Source organism: Petaurus breviceps, unplaced genomic scaffold, assembly GCF_028583685.1.
Source record: "Petaurus breviceps papuanus isolate PSGF00001 unplaced genomic scaffold, PetGlider_PUasm1.0 90681, whole genome shotgun sequence".
NCBI lineage: Eukaryota > Metazoa > Chordata > Mammalia > Diprotodontia > Petauridae > Petaurus > Petaurus breviceps.
In genome coordinates this window covers 4,399,274-4,417,832 of record NW_027187307.1, presented here as the reverse complement: position 1 = coordinate 4,417,832, position 18,559 = coordinate 4,399,274, and the positions used below count along the sequence as shown (strand labels likewise).

Below are 18,559 nucleotides of genomic sequence, written 5' to 3'. Positions count from 1 at the left end.
AATTGGGCGATATTCTGTTTCATATCCAGGAAAGTCCACCTGCTCACTCTCCCTCCTCCCAACTCCTAAAACTTGTTTATCCACCTCCCAACTCAGAAAATCCTTCATCTTTTCTCCAATTAGAAATCAAATGGCTTAATCCTGTATCCTGGTTTGTATCTTGTTAGTTATTATCTTTTAATGCATAAAAATCTGTCTCCCCTCTATTTGGAGTCCAATGCCAAGCTAAAGAGGCCTGGTCCCAATTTGTCATGCACTTGGCAACATTGCTCACTAAATCTATATGATTGGAAACTTGAACCTTTTTTTCCTCAGTTATTTCCGATTTCATGTGCCATAAATGTTACTCTAGTTTCAGGTAATCTCAATGTGGATAAAAGGGAAATGTTATCTAAAAACACCGTGATTGCAAAAGGAAGGTTCTGACAAGCTCAAATTTTAAAAGGCACCTAAGTAAGGATGAAGACAAAGGGCAGTATGTGCTTTTTTAGTAGTGACAGAAAAAAGAAGCTCAGAATGAGCTCAGGCTCGTGAAAAATGCCAAAGACAATTCAGTGACCACAACACGGCAAGGGAAAACAAACCATGATCAACACAGTGACCAATGAGGACTCCAGAAGGGAGATGCTGAATCATACTTCCCACGTCTTGGCAGAGAAGTGATGAACCAGAGGTGCAGATTAAGAATACATTTCCAGAAATAGCTAATGTATTGTGGTTTTGCTTTGCTTGTATCTGCTATCTCGTCATAAGGGATGGCTTTATTTGGGGGAAGGAGAGGAGTAATGATAGTGGTTTTAAAAAATAAAGAAAGGAGTGTTAATGAAACATTTCAAAACTACACAGAAGAGAGGAGAAGGAAGTTCAGAAGGGGCCAAAGATCACAAACAGGGTACTGTTGGAACTACTATGTTAAACATAACATATATGTGTGTGCATATATATGTATATACACATACACTTAGGAAAAACCTAGTACATAACAGAGATTCTTGATATCATATATAATCTTTTTCTCTTCTCTGTATGTTAATGTTTCTCAAGATCAAATTTATTTAAAAAGAAAAGTGCTAAGGACTAAAAATGCTAGTAACTTCTTTATGGTTATGTTTAGGCCTCTGCTTGATAAAGCTGGCATGATGCTGACAGGTGAGAAAAAGAATGCTGCAGTGCTCAATTTCTAGTTTTGCTCCATCTTATTTATAAAAAAGAATGATTTTCCATCTTGAAGTGGCAGAACAAACATCATTTGGAGGGAATTAAAGATGAAAATTATAGTAAGATAAGAAATATCCTCATGGGACATTACGTCCCCCCTTTTCCTCCCAGACTGTGATCCAGCCAAACTGACCTTCTCTTGTTCCCTACACATGCCACCCCATCTCTCACCTCCATGGCCTTGCACTGACTGTCCTCAGGACTGGAATGCTCTAGTCCTTTCTTACCCCTGCAGCTCACACCCATCTTTTGCTTGAAGCCTTTCCTGATCCCCCCAACTGCTAGTGCCTTCTCTTCCAAAGTGTCTTGTATTTAGCTACTTAGTACATATCTGTATCTATTAACTTTAAATTTATGCTGAATATGTTTTTATATGCACTTCTTGTCTCTTCCTTTTGACGTAAGTTCTTTGCGAGTGGGGATTGTTTCATTCTTTGCACTTGAATGCCTGTGGGACCCTAGTAAATATTCACTGATGGATGGAGCGATGAGGACTTAGATATCGTAAATGAATTCAGTCTCTAGGCCTGGCCTAACTGCATCATAGAATTAGGTACCAAAACAATTTGGAGATGTGATCACGAGACTCCTTTTTATGTTTCGTAACTTTATGGGTCTACACTCATGTAATAAACAAATGGAGAAATCCTGGAGCAGTAACAGAAGGCAGATTTGAAAGATTACAGAAACAACAGCACAGGAAGCACCATGTTGCTGCTGAGCTAAAGTCTAGCTCCATGATTCCTAAGCAGGTATTTGGTGTAACTAGCAAAAGACAACATGTTGATGAAGAAGGGGCCCAACTCACTCCACTGCCACCACAATAGCCTGTCTTCATTTTCGAAAAGACATCTGGGAAGATTGTCTGTGTAGCTTCTCCAAGATGGAGAAATGTGGGCTGGTGAGAGTACAGACGGGTAAGGGATGTTCACAGCTGGCTGCACAAAGAGAGTATTCATTAGCAGATTGAGTCCAGCCTAGAAGGCAGTCTCCAGAAACGTGTGAAAGGCCTCTCATCCTCAGCCTTCTGCTCAATGCTGATATCAACAGCCTAGATCAACATACAAATAAACATAAGGCATGCTTATCAAATGTGCAGAGGACAGAAAGTTGATGACAGGACTGGCCTCTAAATGGCTTTCATTAGCCCAAAGCTAACAAGATGATATTCCATATGCTAGGGGGCTGGTAAAGCCCTCGTGGAGAAGCTGGAAATGGGCCCACCCAATCTGAAAAAAAGGCACTAGACTCTATGTACCCTTTGACCTGGTGATAGCAGCAGCAGGTCAAAGATGAGAGAAGCACAGCTGATATATTGTTCTCAAGGAAGAGTTCTATTGGGGACAGGGTGAGGGAAAGTCAGGGGAAATACTGTAGAGAAATCAGGCAAGGTGGCACAGGTCCTGGAGTGAGGAACACCTGAGTTCAAATCGAGCCTCAGACACTTACAGTCTCTCCTCTGAGATCTCCAGGGAATGTGAGTCCACCAGGCAGGCTAGTCCACTTTTAAACCAGCTCTAATGAATGGGAAGGGCATCTAGGTGTTGCTGAAGGGGGTACAGTGCCAGGCCTAGAGCCAGGAAGACCAGAGATCAAATTTGGTCTTAGACACTTGCTAGCTGTGTGACTCTGGGCAAGTCACTTCATCCTGTTTGCCTCTGTTTCTTCCTCTGTAAAATGAGCTGGAGAAAGAAATGGCAAACCATTCCAATATCTTTGCCAAAAAAGAACCCCAAATGGGGTCATGAAGAGTCAGACATGAGTAAAACAACTGAACGATGTAGAAAAAGAAAAAAGGAGAAAAGATAAAATTTAACAGGGGTATGTAAAGTCTTGCCTTTAAATTGCTTTAAAAAAGTACTCATCCAAGTCTAGGCCTGGGGGGGAGGGGAAGGAAAGAGAAAAAAGAGCTGGCTCCCCAACAGTGCTTGTAAAAAAAAAAAAAAGGTCTGACAGTTTTAGCATAAAAGCTCAATATGATCCAGTGACTTTTTAAAAGAACACCAGTGTCCAAAACAAGAAAGGTGTGAGCCGCATGTAGGAGACTGTATGCAGTTCTGTGTATGTGGGGGGGGGGAGGGGGTTTAAGGGCATAGTGCCCTTGGGATCTGAAAACTCTGCATAAAAGTTTTTGACCTTCCCTTTGTGCCAGAGAAGAAATCTGAATTTTTTCTTTTTCTTTTATAGGGTGTTTCTAGTACCTTATTGAAAAATTTGGGTTGATATTATCCAATATTATACATATGTTTTATTCATTTCTGAGTTTCTTTTTTTTTTGCCTTTCGGAGGGCAATTGGGGTTAAGTAACTTGCCCAAGGTTACACGGCTAGTATTTTTGTGTGGGTGTTAAGTGTCTCAGGCTGGAACCGAACTCGGGTCCTCCTGATTCCAGGGCCAGCGCTTTACTCACTGAGCCACGTAGCCGCCCCCATTTCTGAGTTTCTAAACCTTCTCTATGTCATCTGCTGGTTTTTGTGTATCATTTATGGCTTCTGTAAAACTCCCCCCAAATTCCTATTTAGTTTCTTATGCCAACCCACGACATACCAAAACCGTGATAGAGAAAAGTTATGATGTGGTAGAAGGGATAACTGTATATTTTATTTTTCATTTCTACCAATATCTTTGTTTTTCTATCACCTCCATTTCCCAATCTAATACCTTCCCTTATTCCTCTCAGAGAGCCGTACCTTATAACAAAGATTTTTTAAAAAGGAAACAACACATAAAACAAAATATCTACCAAGTTGGACATCATATAAAGTGTCCCACATCCACAGTCCCCAACATCTCTGCCATCCAATTCAGTCATTACAGTGTCAGTTTGTAATAATATGTGTTGTTCCTGTGGTCCCCCTTCCATCAGTTTGCACTGTACCAGTTCACTGAGGGCTCCCCCTACTGCTCAGAGTTCTATCTCCTGGCTGCCCCAGGCCCGCTGGGCCTTCCTCAACACCTCTTATTTCCTGGTTTCCTTCAAGTCCCAGTTCGAATCCTTCCCTCTACTGATCTCTACTTGTTGCCTCCATCATTAGACTATAAGCTCCTTGAAAAAAGGAGTGCCAGTACTAAGCACCAGTACTGGCACATTTAAGCACTTAATAAAATGCTCCTTGACTTAATGGATAACTTTTATTCTTTTAAATTTTTTTTTTTTTTGCTTTTGGGAGGGCAATTGGGGTTAAGTGACTTGCCCAGGGTCACACAGCTAGTTTTTGTGTTAAGTGTCTGAGGCAGGATTTGAACTCAGGTCCTTCTGACTCCAGGGCCGGTGTTGTATTCACTGTGCCACCTAGCCGCCCCGTAACTTTTATTCTTACAAATGAATTCTGTCACTATTTTGTTTAGCTTCATAAAGTTTGACTTATCTCTCATAGTGTAATTGGTGTAGTAATAAATCTGGAAATTCATTTCAAGACTATTGCCATTCTTGTCCCATTGGTGCAGCCTAGCTTTATTTTCTAAGTCTTGAGTATGCTTGGCACTATATTCTAAGCAGGACACTGACAAAATGGAATGTCCCTAGAGGTAGACAACTAGGGTGGTGAAGGGCTGGGAAGTAATTTCATTGAAGAAATAATAATAAAAATAATAATAGCTAACATTATTTATATAGCACCTACTATGAGCCAGGCACCGTGCTAAGTGCTTTATGGTTTTATTATTATCTCATTAGATCCTCTTGACAACTCTTGGAGGTGGGTGCTATTATTATCCTCATTTTACAGATGAGGAAACTGAGGCAAACAGAGGTTAAGTGACTTGCTCAGGGTCACACTGCTAGTAAATATATGAAAAAATGATGACAAGAATTGGGGATATTTAGCCCAGAGAAGAGAGGTAGGGTGACTTTATTGCTATCTTCAAACATATGAAAGGCTATCATGGAAAAGAAAGAATAGCCTTGTACTTCTTAGACCCAAGTGGCAGAATTACAGGGAAGCAGATTTCATGGTAAAAACAAAGTAAGTCTTCTTAACATTTAGAGCTCCCCATACTTAAGGAAGCAATGAGCTCCCCAAAAGCAGAGGTTGAGGGGGCTGTTTCAGAAGAGATTTCGGCACTGGATGGAAGGTTAAAGCAGAAGACCCCAAATGTCCTTTTTCCAACCCTTAACTTTCTGTGGCTATTTGACTAGAAAGAGAAAGCGGGGCGGGGGGGGGCGGGCGGCAGAGAAAGGGCTATGCATGCCTCAGAGGAGAGCATGTAGGAGTCATTTGCTTAAGTTGCTGAAAGGACTCTGGCAAGAGCGGTCAGCTAGGGGCTCAGGAAGCTGCCAAAGGACAAATGACTAACGCTGAGGCAAGCTCATCCATAGGCCAGACCTTGAAAGAGATGCACTTGTGTGCCAATGCGGTGTGTTATTGTCAAGGACACAAAACAACAAACCTCCAATCTGGAGAGCACAACAGCTTTTGTGTAAGACAGATGGACTGGTTATATCATTGTGAAAATACATATATGATATGAAAAAGCCCAAGTGACTGAACTGCTTACATGAGATAACTGATTTGGAAAGCACACACTCTGTGTGCATTTCTTCCACTCATATTGAAAAAACTAAGAAAAAGGCCACCACAGCACAAAGAGAGAAGGCTACTCACAGAACTGGGCACAGCAGTGCAAGAATACAATGTGTCTCGACCGACTAATCGCTGGATGTTCTCTAAAAGCAGTCCGACCAATGGGAGGTAGAGCTGGGCTATTTTGGCCTGTTGGTTCTGAAAAGCAATTAGAGTCCAGAGTCATGAATGGCACACGCTTTATATGTATCACATATAAAAAGAGTCTGGTGTCTGTCTGTGCCGCAGGTATTTTTGGCCTTCTCGTTAAGCGGGCTTTGACCTTGATCATTGCAAACACTTTCATTTAGGGTCACTAAAGGCTCTAGTCAAAGGTAGCTCATCTCTTAAATGTCTGAAGACATGAAACCCCCTTTATTAAACCCTGTACTCTGAAATAACCAGTATTTTTCATATAAAGCATCTTTTCAGCTCCCTTAAGCCTTATCATGGCCCACTCAGAAGGACCATACTCAATGAGCATGCCTTAATATTAGGTCTAGTATTACTAGTGATCAAGGTACAGTATGGCATAATGGAGAGACGGTTAGCCTTGAAGCCAGAAACACTCGCATTCAAATCTCACCTCTGATATGTATGGGCTGTGTGACCCCAGGCAAGTCACTCAACATCTCAGTGCTCTATGAAACTGTGACTCTAGTTCCAGAGAAGGTCCTGGCTTGCATTGATGGAGGGAGTTTCCTCACCTAGCAGTTCCCTATAACTAATGAAATCACAGATCTGCTTCCTCTCCTTGATTATGAACAATGGTCATAAATGCAGCAGTAGAAACTGCCAGATAATCTTGGAAAGCTAGGGGCTGAATTTCTCTTTAGAGTAGAACATAAAGCAAGTAGTGAATGTCCGAAAGCTTTAAATCGGACAACTTGACAATTAAAGATCTGTAACAAATGCCACCCACCAAGCATTTTTTGGCTGTCACAGGCAGATGAGAATATTCCAGGGAAACAATTCCATTTCTCAATCTATTTTATGGATTTTAAAATGACAAATTCCAATATATGAACCAATTTACACTTTCATAATTTATCATTTGGGGGACAGAGAGTTTTGCATGAAAGGATGTATTATTTAATCATATCATCACTATATAAATAGCAGAGTACACCTAAGCTTTCTAAGCCAACATATCAGTTCGATCCAGCTCTGACTTCCTAGCTAACCTGAGACTGATGGCAGGGTAGGGAGAGTGCCCATAGTTTACAGGTTCTGACATGATTAAAGGCAAAACCTCCCTAGATCTCCAAGGGTATGATGCATAGTGTAGGGTCTTCCAAAGCCTCCTGATGGCAATTGCAGCTAGAAGGGCTATACTGCTGTTTAGTAAGAGGAATCCTCCAGTGTCCAGGTTGTTTAATCTACTTTTCCATTTCCTGGCGTTTTCAAATGAGTATGGCCTCACTGGAGAGGTAGCTAGCTTTACAATCCAAAATTTTCTGCTGACTCTTACTACCCTGCCATTGTGGTTGGGCTCATGGCTAACGGTATGGTCCTTCTGAGTGAACTTTGATGTTGACTTTCCTTAAGACTTAAAACAAGTGTGATTTAAATATATATTATAAACTAAGCAAAAAACCACTACATTATGTATACAACATGGAAAAGATGGAAGAATAATTTTAGCCACCAATGCATTTGCCCCAAAGGCAAGAGTGTCATTTTTAAAGAGGGAAGAAAACTGTATTGTGTGTATGTATGTGTGTGTGTGCATGCATGTATACATGTGTGTGCCAATTCTCTACTCAAGTCCTCCAATGCCTCATCCCAGAGCAGAGGTGACACAGATGGGTCTGTCACCTGATTATATCCAGGGAGGCCCATCTGCAGAAAGTAAGTCATCAGTTGATGGGTAGATAGGTCTAGCCCTAAGTATCTACACAGATATGTATCTTGCTAGATAAGCAGCCCAAGGTAGAACAGGGCTGCTATTCTGATCTGAAGCTATGTAGAAAGTATCCCCACCTACAAAATCATGGCTTCTTGAAATCTGCACACAGTGTGTCTCTATACATTAATGGTTACCATAATTGCCTTGAGAAAAAAGGAACCATTGTCTGAAAATTGAAACAACTGAAGCTTCTTTGTAAAAGGTGGCCTTGAATACTCATATTGTCTGCCCTGATGAAGATGCCAAACCTCACTGGGGGTGTATGTAGAGATTCATTATGCAGAATTACCTTGTGCTGGTATCTGGTATCAAACGCATGCTTTATCAAAAGATGCTTTATGACAGTGATCGCCAAATAGCGGATCTCGTAGCTGTCTTGCAGAGCAACAGACATTTCCCTCAGGAGGAGACCGACCAAAAAGTGATGTTTGCAATATTCATCTGATAAACTTGATTCCAGGTTGGAATCTGCAAAAAATATGAAATTACAAAATCTGTTTATAAAACTCACTTTAAAATTGTTTTAAACAAATTAAAATAACACCTTCTGTTAATATATAACCATGCTATAGAAATATAACTATGATTTAATTATTTTATGAGTTCATCAGAACAATTCCTTTCTCTCATAAAATAAACATGTGTATTTCCACAAAATATAGAACAGTTCTTTGAATAGGGTTTGGATTGATGGGCCTCATGATGAGTTAAATCAGACTTAGACTCTTAGCCTAGAAAATTATAGGAAAAGAGATCCATATATGGCAGTGAAGGCAAATTTAAACATCTTTTTTTAAGCTAAATATTAAGGCTTAAATCACCTTCTCAACCTCCTCTATCATCATAGTAATTAAGAATCTACAAAATGCACAGAAACCTTCTTTTAAATTTCCTCTCAGAAATCTTCACTTCAATTTCACTTTCCCGTCACCACATCACTCTCTCGGATCTTGATGGCTGCCTAACTCCTAACCTCAAATTCTCTGGTTAAGTTTGGTCTGGAGAGTATTATTCATCCTACCATTTCTCCAAAAGTACTTTGAACACCCTTGTTTCTACACTTATTACCATGCTAAAGCCCAGGCCCTTAGAGTCTCATCATAGCCCCTTTGTTTTCTGTTTATGAGCATTCTCCACAAGAATTACTTGATATCTTGTTCTGTATTCAGTAGGTGCTAAATAAATGTTTGTGGAGCATTCAGTTTGAACCCCAGAATGAAGACCAATACCCTGTCCTCATCCCATCACTTTCCCTGACCCGCTCTTGACTTCTGTTAACATGTGGAAGAAAACAAGGGAAGACTTGGGGTCCTCGGGCTTTCAATCATTTTTTCTGTCTCATTTCTGCTTTTAGTTCTCTGCCTATAATTCAAATAACCTCTTGCTGTCATGACTAGTGATCTTCAGGGTTATTCTTGAGACCATCTGTGTTCATTCAAATCACTGACAAGGGAGTTCATCCTTTCCTCTCTGAAAACAATATGGCACGTGTGCATGAACCCAGAGAGCCCCATCAGATGAGAATGAATCCTTCTGGGACTCTGGCCAATCAGCTGGGCTTTTGTGGGCTTTTTCTAGAGTGGCTACAAGAGGGCGACTTGACCAAGTGAGCACTGCAAAGTGGCGTACAGTAGGGAGAAGAATTCTCCACCTCACCTGAAAGCCAGCTGCAAACCCACCCCCCACCCTGAAAGCTATCCTATCCCAAGAAGGGACAGGTTTCTAAGGCCATAAAGCAGTTTCTTCTGCTGCTGACATTAAAGGTGTCTCCCCCAAAGTACTAAGACAACGTTAGTTTTGACCTTTTTTTAGAGGGGATTTCAAAAACAAACCAAGAAAAGCTTGTTCACTTGAGTCATACAGTCAAATCAAGAGAGTATGTGGTGCCTGTTCTTTTAAAAGGAAGCAGATTAGGGTAGAAGAAACCCAGTTAAACCTACCTACGGAAGTCAAACGGTCCACAGCAAATGAAAAAAAATCTAATTACCATGTGAAAAGAAAAGGGACAAATAAAAAACACAGCAACAGAAGAACATCAGTTCATAATAAAGCATGCATAGCGAAAGCATTCCCATTCCACAGTAACTTGGTTGGTATTTCTCTGCTTTTGTTAGCAGTCACGCATTTGTAAGTCTAGCATATGCATCCCAAATTCTCCTATACCTACCTATAATCTGTACCACAAAATAGTATTTCAGTTAGTGAATCTAGCACAGTGGATAGAGGGCCAGACCTGGAATCAGGAAGACTCATCATCTTCCTGAGTTCAAATCCGGCCTCAGACACATGCTAGCTGTGTAACCTTGGGCAAGTCACTTAACTCTGTTAGCCTCAGTTTCCTCATCTGTAAAAAATGATCTGGAGAGGGAAATGGCAAACCACTCCAGGATGTCTGCCAAGAAAACCCCAAATGGGGTCACAGAAACTCAGATACAACTGAAAAATGACTCAACTGACTAAAACGTGACTTCTCTACACTATACATTCTAATGCTGTCAGGAAAAAGAGGCTGTTGCCAAGCCCCCCAGAGAGCATTTCCCAGACTGCAGTACATCCAGCCCACCCATGGAAACCCCCAGCATTCTGTTCAAGGAGTCCCAGAATATGAAGAATGTGGCCCCAGCAACAGGATGTACCTTGAACTCTCTGAAGTTTGGGTTTTGCGAATGCCATCGGCAAATTTAGAGGAATATAATGTTCATGATTACAAACTGTTTGCAGAAATTCAAACTTGTACTCAGCCAGAACCTGGGTAGGAAAAAAAATTAAGCAAGTGTGGATATGAATGCAATTTGGTACAGACTTAATGCTTTTCTCTTTAATGGTGAGTATTCATTTTTGCAACAGAATTATTTCAAATAATAAAGGTGGGTGGGAATGATTCTTGAGTGTTCAAGGGGAAAGAAGGTGGGGGGGGAGAAAGGAGGGTAGCCCTTTCTTCATACTGTAGTCTGAAAGCCTCCTGAAATTGCATGTGACACTTAGTCTCATGCTATACCCAAACCCTCAGTCATGATCCGCTTTCACCTTAGCTGGAGATCTGTACCAGAGGATCTTAAATACCATGAACCCTTGAAAATATGCGAAGACCAACAAGGAAGAGCTCTGCTCCTTGACCCAAGTTACAAAGCAGGTTGGTGCTGGACCATATGTACAGAGAAGATGGGCCCAGGTTTGGCGGCCCTGATACATCTGGCTGTTCAGTGCCCAAAGGAACGAAGTTAAGACCCTCCTATCTCCCTTTTCTTAGGGCAGTAAATCATCGCCCAAAATTCTTTCCTAAGCTCTAGCTGTTTTTCCAGATTTTGGTAAATTTGAAATTACCCTAGACTTTACAGAGCTCAGCAATAGAGAAGCATCTGCCATTATTAACCTGTTTGTTCCATCTTCATGTACACAACATGTAAAGGAAACTTTTTTATGACCACTTACAACAGAAAGCAAATGTCTCATCTAATTGTATCCAGTTATAACTCACCTTGGGATCTTTGGGGCTGAATCCAGACATATAGTCATTGATCAGGTTGAAAACAAATCCTCTGTCCATCAATGTCAGACAGCGCTGGAGAAAGCAAATAAAAGGTTGCTCTCAGGGACAGGATCCGCGTAGCCTGGCGGGCACATGAGTATTCTACCAAAGGTTGGCTATTCCCCTCTTGTTTATGAAGAAACAAGAATGCACAGAAAGAGCCAAGGAATGACCAGTGTTTGGGGCCCACCCCGGCAGTTTTCCCAAGTGGTTAATCCGGTCAACTTCACTGCTTCTCTTTTGGCCACGTCTACAAAGCCTATGGTGGTGGTGGTGACAGCAGATGAAAGTGTAGCCTTCCCTGCCTCTGGTCTCCTCTCCTGCCAAGCCACCATCACATTAATCTTCCTCAAACAGCATTATGATCAGGCAATCCCATGCTCACGATAGTCCCACCAAATTCAATCTAAATTCTGTAGCTCAGAATTTGATCCTCTATCATCTGACTCCAACCTATGTCTCCAGCCTTAATAATGGCTCACATTTAGGTAGCACTCGCCATGTGCCAAGCCACTATGCTAAGAGCTTCATAATTCTTATCTCGTTTGGTCTTCACAACAAACCTAGACGAAGGTGATCCGGCTCCCGTTTCACGCTAACTTGCCCAGGATCACACCAGTAGGGCCAGATGTGAACTTCATCTCCCTGCCTCCAGGCCCAGAGCCTTATCCACTAGCTTCCTTCTCTCCTCCACAGGATCACAGTATGACAGACTTGAGAGTTAGAAAAGAACTGAGATCCTGTAATGCATGTGAAGAAACTCAAGACAAGTGAGTGGAACAACTGGGATTCCATGTACATACATATAAAAGGATCTGTTCTGTCAGACTTGCCCTCAGTCTAAAGGCCACTCCGAGGGCCTAAAAGGCCACACCAAGGACCCAAAAGGCCACATGTGGCCTCGAGGCCTCAGCTTCCCCACCAAGTACATCAGAGTATTGGAACTGGAGTCAGAGAAACTCCAATACACTTTAATAGCTGTGTGACTACAGACAAGCGACAATCTCTTCCAGCCTCAGTTTCCATCTATAAAATGGGGACAATATCTGTCCTGCGTACCTCAAAGGGTTGCTGTGAAGCTCAAAGTGTAAAATGTCAGCTACCACTCCAGATATACAGATGGTAGACATGCCACTTTACAGCCACTAGAAAAATAAATTTGGTGCACTTTGCTCTACATAGACAGTCTTCCAGTGAGGGGCATGGACTCCCAAGAAAAGGATTAAATGACCAGTTCTTTTCTGATACTTTAGATCCCAAATAATCTCTTACTGAATTTACTTGAGACTGGAGTTTGGCTGTTTGTTTGGTTTCTAATATACAGAAAGCTTTACATGATAGTAGCAAAACCTCACTTCAGTTCTGGCAAAGAAAGACATCAGGAGGGGTGGCTAGGTGGCACAGTGAATAGGCCCTGGAGTCAGGAAGACCTGAGTTCAAATCTGGCCTCAGACACAACATTTACTAGCTATGTGACCTTGGGCAAGTCACTTAACCCCAACTGTCCTCCAAAAAGAAAAAAAAAGATATCAGGGCTCTGAGACCTGTATCCAGAATTAATAATCAGAAAGACATACAGATGTGTCTCAAGCAGATTGTTTCCAGGGTCTGAGGCATTGTGGGAGGCCTGGGGTGAGAGGAAAGTATGAATGATGCCCTCTCTCATCCAAAAGATCCACCCAACTTGTCCAACAAAGCAACTACAGCTGTCCCTGTCTTTAAAAGAATATTCTGTGAACTTTGGCTCTAAAGTCTCTTCTTAAGAACAGCCTGGTTTCTTACAGGACTGGAAATGTAAGTGTTTGGAAAGGTTTTAGAATGATGGTCAGGGCCATGGCACGTTTGTTCTCAGTGTAAAGCTCTGGCCGCTTCTTCCCTCTGCACTTTCCTGGCCACAAGAGTTTCTTCTATATTTTGGGACCGTACAATTCTAGGTCATGCACTGTTATATTTCTTTTGTTTGGGCATTTGCATTGTTTAATAGGACTGAGATACTATTAAAAATTAAACACGTTAGATAACCAGAGCCTATTCAGGGGTGGGGAATCTGCAGCCTTGACGCCACAAGAAGGGAGGGGAAAGGTTAGGGTTAGGGGTAGGCTTCTTTTGCCTGATACACTTCAGTTTATCTTTATCCTTTCTAAAATATTCCACCTGATGAGGTATGGGCTCTGGGAGCCCCCTCAAGCTCTCCTTGAGTCCTTGAGGTACAGGCTCTGGGAACCTCCCTTGGACTCTTGATTAAATTGTCTCATTTGGTGAGGCATTTGCATGAGGCAATAAGCCTTACTTTGTGGCTGGGCTCAGACCTCTAGCCTAGTTACTAACTGCTAACTACTATCCCAGTTACTAGCCTAGCCCTCCATTATTCATCTACTTCCCACCCTTGAGCCTATCATAATATCAATACACCCTTGAACTGGCCTAGCCCACCATAGTCTGTAGCCTCCAGCTACCTCCCACCCTTAATCACTCATTGACCTCCTCAACTCCTCCTGAAGACCCTCCCCAAACTCCTCCCCTAGACCACCCCTAGATTCCTCCCACAACCTTCTGTATATAAGACCCCACCTCACACCATGGGGTGTGAGAGCACCTTAGAATGCCATAGAATAGTGAGAGCCCATAGAATGACCTAGCACAGACTTACTCTGGGTCTGATGCAAGCGAACTTTGAATAAATTTCACTTTTCTTTGGCTGAGAAGACTGGAGTCCAATTCATTCAGTCAGACCCGGTGTGTTGATATTTTGGGGTCTCCAGAGCAATCCTAACCCTCTTAGTGGGTAACTTCTTCATACCCAGCAGTAAATATTATACTTTATCTCCCTCACCTCACATGAAGTTCCTCTTACCATAGCCTGACATTCCATTGGCTTTGTGGGCTGTCACCTCTCACCCTTGACTCAAACAGACCTTACAATCCTCTCAATCCTCCAGAATTTGTAAGCACAATCCCTTATTTCCCCACACATCCTCCCCTCCATTGAAAGACTTGCAAAATTGAGTTGTGGAGCCCAAAAGATTTTTATGAACATTTCATCTTATTCGATTCAGCTCAATGGCCTAACTTTTAAAGGTCCTTTTGAATTCTGATCTTTTTTTCCCATTTTAACTTCTTAGCTACACCTTCTACACCATCTTCAAATCTGATGCCTTCTATGCCTCTATCCAAGTCATCGAGGACTAGGTTTACCCGCACAGAGCCCCAGACCTCCTCTAACCCATGATTTCTATTTAGTGATCTGCAAACCTCCTGGAACTTTGTGGTTGGTCCAAGGGGTTTGTAAGAAAAAATTTTAACGGTGCCTTAAATAGCTGTTGTGTTTGCCCTGAAATCGGGAAATGATGACATTTCTTGCAGATGACTTGGATTTGAGGGATGGAGGGCTGGACAAGGCCTCCAGCCTCACTTTCTCCTCCAGGGCCATCTGGGTCCAGTGGCCAGATATTCATCAGGACAGCTGGAGATGGCCCAGGATGCATTGGGAGACCCCGGCCTTTGTATGCTAAGGTCTTTTCAGGTTCTCACTTTGAGTGAGGCCAAGCTCCTTCAGTGAAGAGGCCTCTTCAAGGAGTGAGTCAAGGGATGGCCCCTTTAATCAAAAAGAAAATACATCAAACTGGGAAGGGAAGACCCTCAGGGTTGCTGGCCAAGAGAGGGGGGGAAGGGAGGGTCAGAGGTATAGAAGAAGAGAGGACGGGGGATAGAACAGTGAGAAGGGGGAGGGCACCCACGGCAGGCTGATAGCATGCAGCAGAGATATTTAAGATACTTTCAGAGATATGGAAGAAGTATTTACTTTCATATACATATATATGTGTGTGTGTGTGTGTGTGTGTGTGTGTGTGTAGAGGGAAAAAGAGGGAAAGAGAAAAAGTATAGTAGTCTTTTTCTAGGATTTTAATTTTTTTTCATTAATACTCTTTAGTAATATTGGTCTAAAATTTCCTGTACCTTCAGTTGTCCAAACTAAGCTGAAATTTAGTAAACCGAATATCTGAGCATTCTTCAACTTTCAAACATTCCAACTTGGAAATAGCCTGCTGGTGGTGGGAAGTGCCTGTCCCTGGGGCTTAGGAGGAAAAGTCCGTCCTGAGTACCCACACTCCCTTTTCACTGAGTCACATGGCCAGCAGCCATTTGGGCCATAAGGTCCAGTGATTTACAGTACTCTGTATTCCCTTCTGGCCATGTGTTGTCAAATCTACTTACCTTTAGAAACTAAGTTATGAATGGTAATTAGCTACCCAAACAGGTCCTCAAATGACAATTTACCCCCAGAACGAAGCTAAAATACTACAATGGATACCAGTAACACAATTAGCACTAGCAATGGGAGGGAGGCAGTCAGGTATAGCAGGAAGAAGATCAAGAGATCTGCTAGGAGAAAAGAAGAAAGGAAGGAAGGAAACAAGTATTTCTTAAGCACCTACTGCATGCCAGGCACTGTATAAAGCACTTAAATATTTCATTTCATCCTCACAACCACCTCAGGATACTGTTATCCCATTTTACAGATGGGGAAACAGAGGCAGACAGCAGTGAAGTGATTTGCTCAGGGTCATACAAATAGTGATTTTGTCACTTTGTTCTGACTCACTTGTCCAATATAAGCATCACAAATCCTTAGCCTCCTTAAGAGTCTGCCCTTTACGGCAAATCTTTAATAAACTTTGTTTTACTTTGGCTAAGAGAAGGCTTGAATCAAATTCACTCGGCAGGACCCGCATTGGTGTTTTGGGGTCTCGAGCACCCCTAAACCCCAAACCTCAACACTAAGAGGCTTGCTCATTTTCTGCAAACACTCCAAAAAGGTCCCAAGTATAATAACAATAAGAAGAAACGTGTTCTCTGTCCTCCATTAACAGCTGAATTTGGGACAGTATACTTAGACCAAGTGTTCCAGCTGTTCTCTTTTTCATCTGAATTGTATGGTTTGTGTGCATCAAATCGATCCAACAACTCGTCGTTTTGGCAGACAGAAAACATCCATCAAAGCTGGCTGTCTGACTGAAACGACTGATTGTTTTCATCAAAGTTCCTCCAGCAGCTTGCCCCACGGCTGAGGAAATGAGTGGGACTCCAGACTCACCTTCAGGAAGTTGGCCAAGCTATAATTTACATTTCTTGATTCCTCTGGGATCTCCCCATATCGAATAGTCACATGAGGAATTATTGCAAGAAGGAGTGAGTGTAGGACATGATGGTAGGACTCGGGAAATCGCTGGGCTCTGGGAAGCTGAAATGCAACATGCAGAGAAAGAGTTAAAGGAACAAACTCGCCAGCTGAAGGCCCAAAATGGCAACATTTGGAAGCAGGAACAAGAGCAGAAGGCAAGTCTGTGTTCTCTTCCTCCACACACATTTCATCGAGATGATAGATGATTTGACCCAAGCCATGATGGCAATGAGCACATGATTATTAGCATTGGGAGTCACTGCCTCCCTGCTGCTGGGCTGCTGCTAGTCCCATTTGCTCTGGGAATCTGTAGCCCCTGCCCCTTCTATCTCTTTACACCAAATGCAGCTGCACTTCAAGCAAACAATTCCCCAAATATCTCTCTAAGGAACCAGGGTGGGGGTGCCACGAGGTTTTTGCTTTGTAGATCAAATCTTCTGCATAAAGCAAAGCACTCCCAAAAAAGGGTATCAAATGACTATGTATGCCATCAACTGTGCTAAGTCAAAGTCATTTCTGCTCTAGGCCACTTTCCCCCAAAACCATACAGAAGCCAGACTCCTAAGACTTTGGCCATGTCCAGATTTCAAGGACCAATACTTGAAAACAACTTTGTATAAGAGAGCCCAGGGTCTCTATGCAACTTCAACTGGCCCCTTTCTCCCATCTAGGCTTGGATCTTTGCTTTGTTTTCACTTAATCTTCTCCTCAAGGTAAGCCAAGGGCTGAAAGGCCTTTCAGTAATACAAAGTGACCAAAAAAGGAATTATCTTTATTCATTTACCTAGAAAAATCACCTTTGAGTTTATTTACCTTAATTTTGTTCTCTTCAAGTAAGTATGAGGCCATGGACTTGGCCAGAGCTTCGAAGAAAAACCAGGAGTACTGGAAGGGAAAAACAATGTCAGCAGATCATTTCAAACATCTTTGAAAGCCATCAAGATGCTCACATGCTAGAAAGGTATAGGTGTGTGTGTACATGTATGCATACGCATGCACGTGTATGCATGTGTGCATGTATATGTGTGCGTGCCTGTTTGCATGCGTGCATGTATGCATGTGTGCGCGCACGTGTGCGTGTGTGTGTATCTGATGGGAGTTTTCAAGGCATTGTTTCCTTCACATTATTTTAGAAAAGATTATGAAAACAGTGTGATATTCTGAGCTCCACATTTGAAATCAGAGAACCTGGGTTTGAATCTGGACTCTGTTCCTGCCAAGTCATTGGCCCTCTTGCTTCCTCATTTGTAATGGAGGAGGTAGGGGGTGGGGGAGTTGAACAAGGAAATTTCTAGCCTTAGGTCCAATGATCCACAAAGAGCCACTTTAGAATCAGCTGAAATACTGACAAAAGTGATTTGAGGGATTGAGGAGAGAATATTACAAGCAGCCAGGAAGAAACAATTTGAATATTGTGGAAACATAATCAGGATAACCCAGGATCTAGCAGCTTCTATACTGAGGGATCGAAGGGCTTGGAATATGATATTCCAAAGGGCAAAGGCGCTGGGATTAAAACCAAGAGTCACCTACCCAGCAAAACTGAGGATCATGTTTCAGGGGAAAATATGGTCATTCAGTGGAATAGAGGAATTTCAAACATTCTTGCTGAAAAAACCAGAGTAGAATAGAAAATTTGACATTCAGATACAAGAAGCAAGAGAAGCATGAGAAGGTAAACAGGGAAAAGAAATCATAAGGAACTTATCAAAGTTGAACTATTAACCTTTCTACATGGAAAAACAATAATTGTAACTGATGAAACTTTTCTCAGTAGTTGAAGGGAATAGAAAATATTATATATATATATATATATATTATATATATATGTCTATATATGAGGGTATATAGGCATGAATGTGTGTATATATGTTTACAGGTATACATAGAGGGCACAGGACCAATTTAACAGGAAGGGATGATACTTAAAAGGTGAAATTAAGAGGTAAGAGAGGAATATAATGAGAGGAGATGGGGAGAGACAGAATGGGGTAAACTATCTCATATAGAAGAGGCAAGGAAAAATGGTTACAATGGAGGGGAAGAATAGGAAAGCAAAAGGGAATGGGTCAACCCTATTCCCATTGAATCTGGCTTGGGGAGGGAATGAACTACACACTAAATAGGGTATCTCACTCTACAGGAGAGCAGGGGGGAAG

General features: G+C 42.1%; 1 protein-coding gene across 2 annotated transcripts in view; it reads right to left on the bottom strand.

Annotated features, from left to right (window-relative positions):
* The window catches only part of DOCK11 (dedicator of cytokinesis 11), a 176,760-nt gene that overhangs the window by 61,318 nt on the left and 96,883 nt on the right, over positions 1-18,559 (bottom strand). Inside the window, exons 27-33 of one of the 2 annotated variants that reach the window (XM_069065225.1) lie at positions 17,214-17,285; positions 16,314-16,460; positions 11,168-11,251; positions 10,326-10,437; positions 9,630-9,668; positions 7,979-8,157; positions 5,823-5,939 (exon numbers count right to left, since the gene is read on the bottom strand). In XM_069065225.1, the coding sequence (XP_068921326.1) occupies positions 5,823-5,939; positions 7,979-8,157; positions 9,630-9,668; positions 10,326-10,437; positions 11,168-11,251; positions 16,314-16,460; positions 17,214-17,285 (750 nt within the window). The remainder of the gene's footprint in view (positions 1-5,822; positions 5,940-7,978; positions 8,158-9,629; positions 9,669-10,325; positions 10,438-11,167; positions 11,252-16,313; positions 16,461-17,213; positions 17,286-18,559) is intronic. The other variant, XM_069065226.1, reaches the window with a different exon arrangement.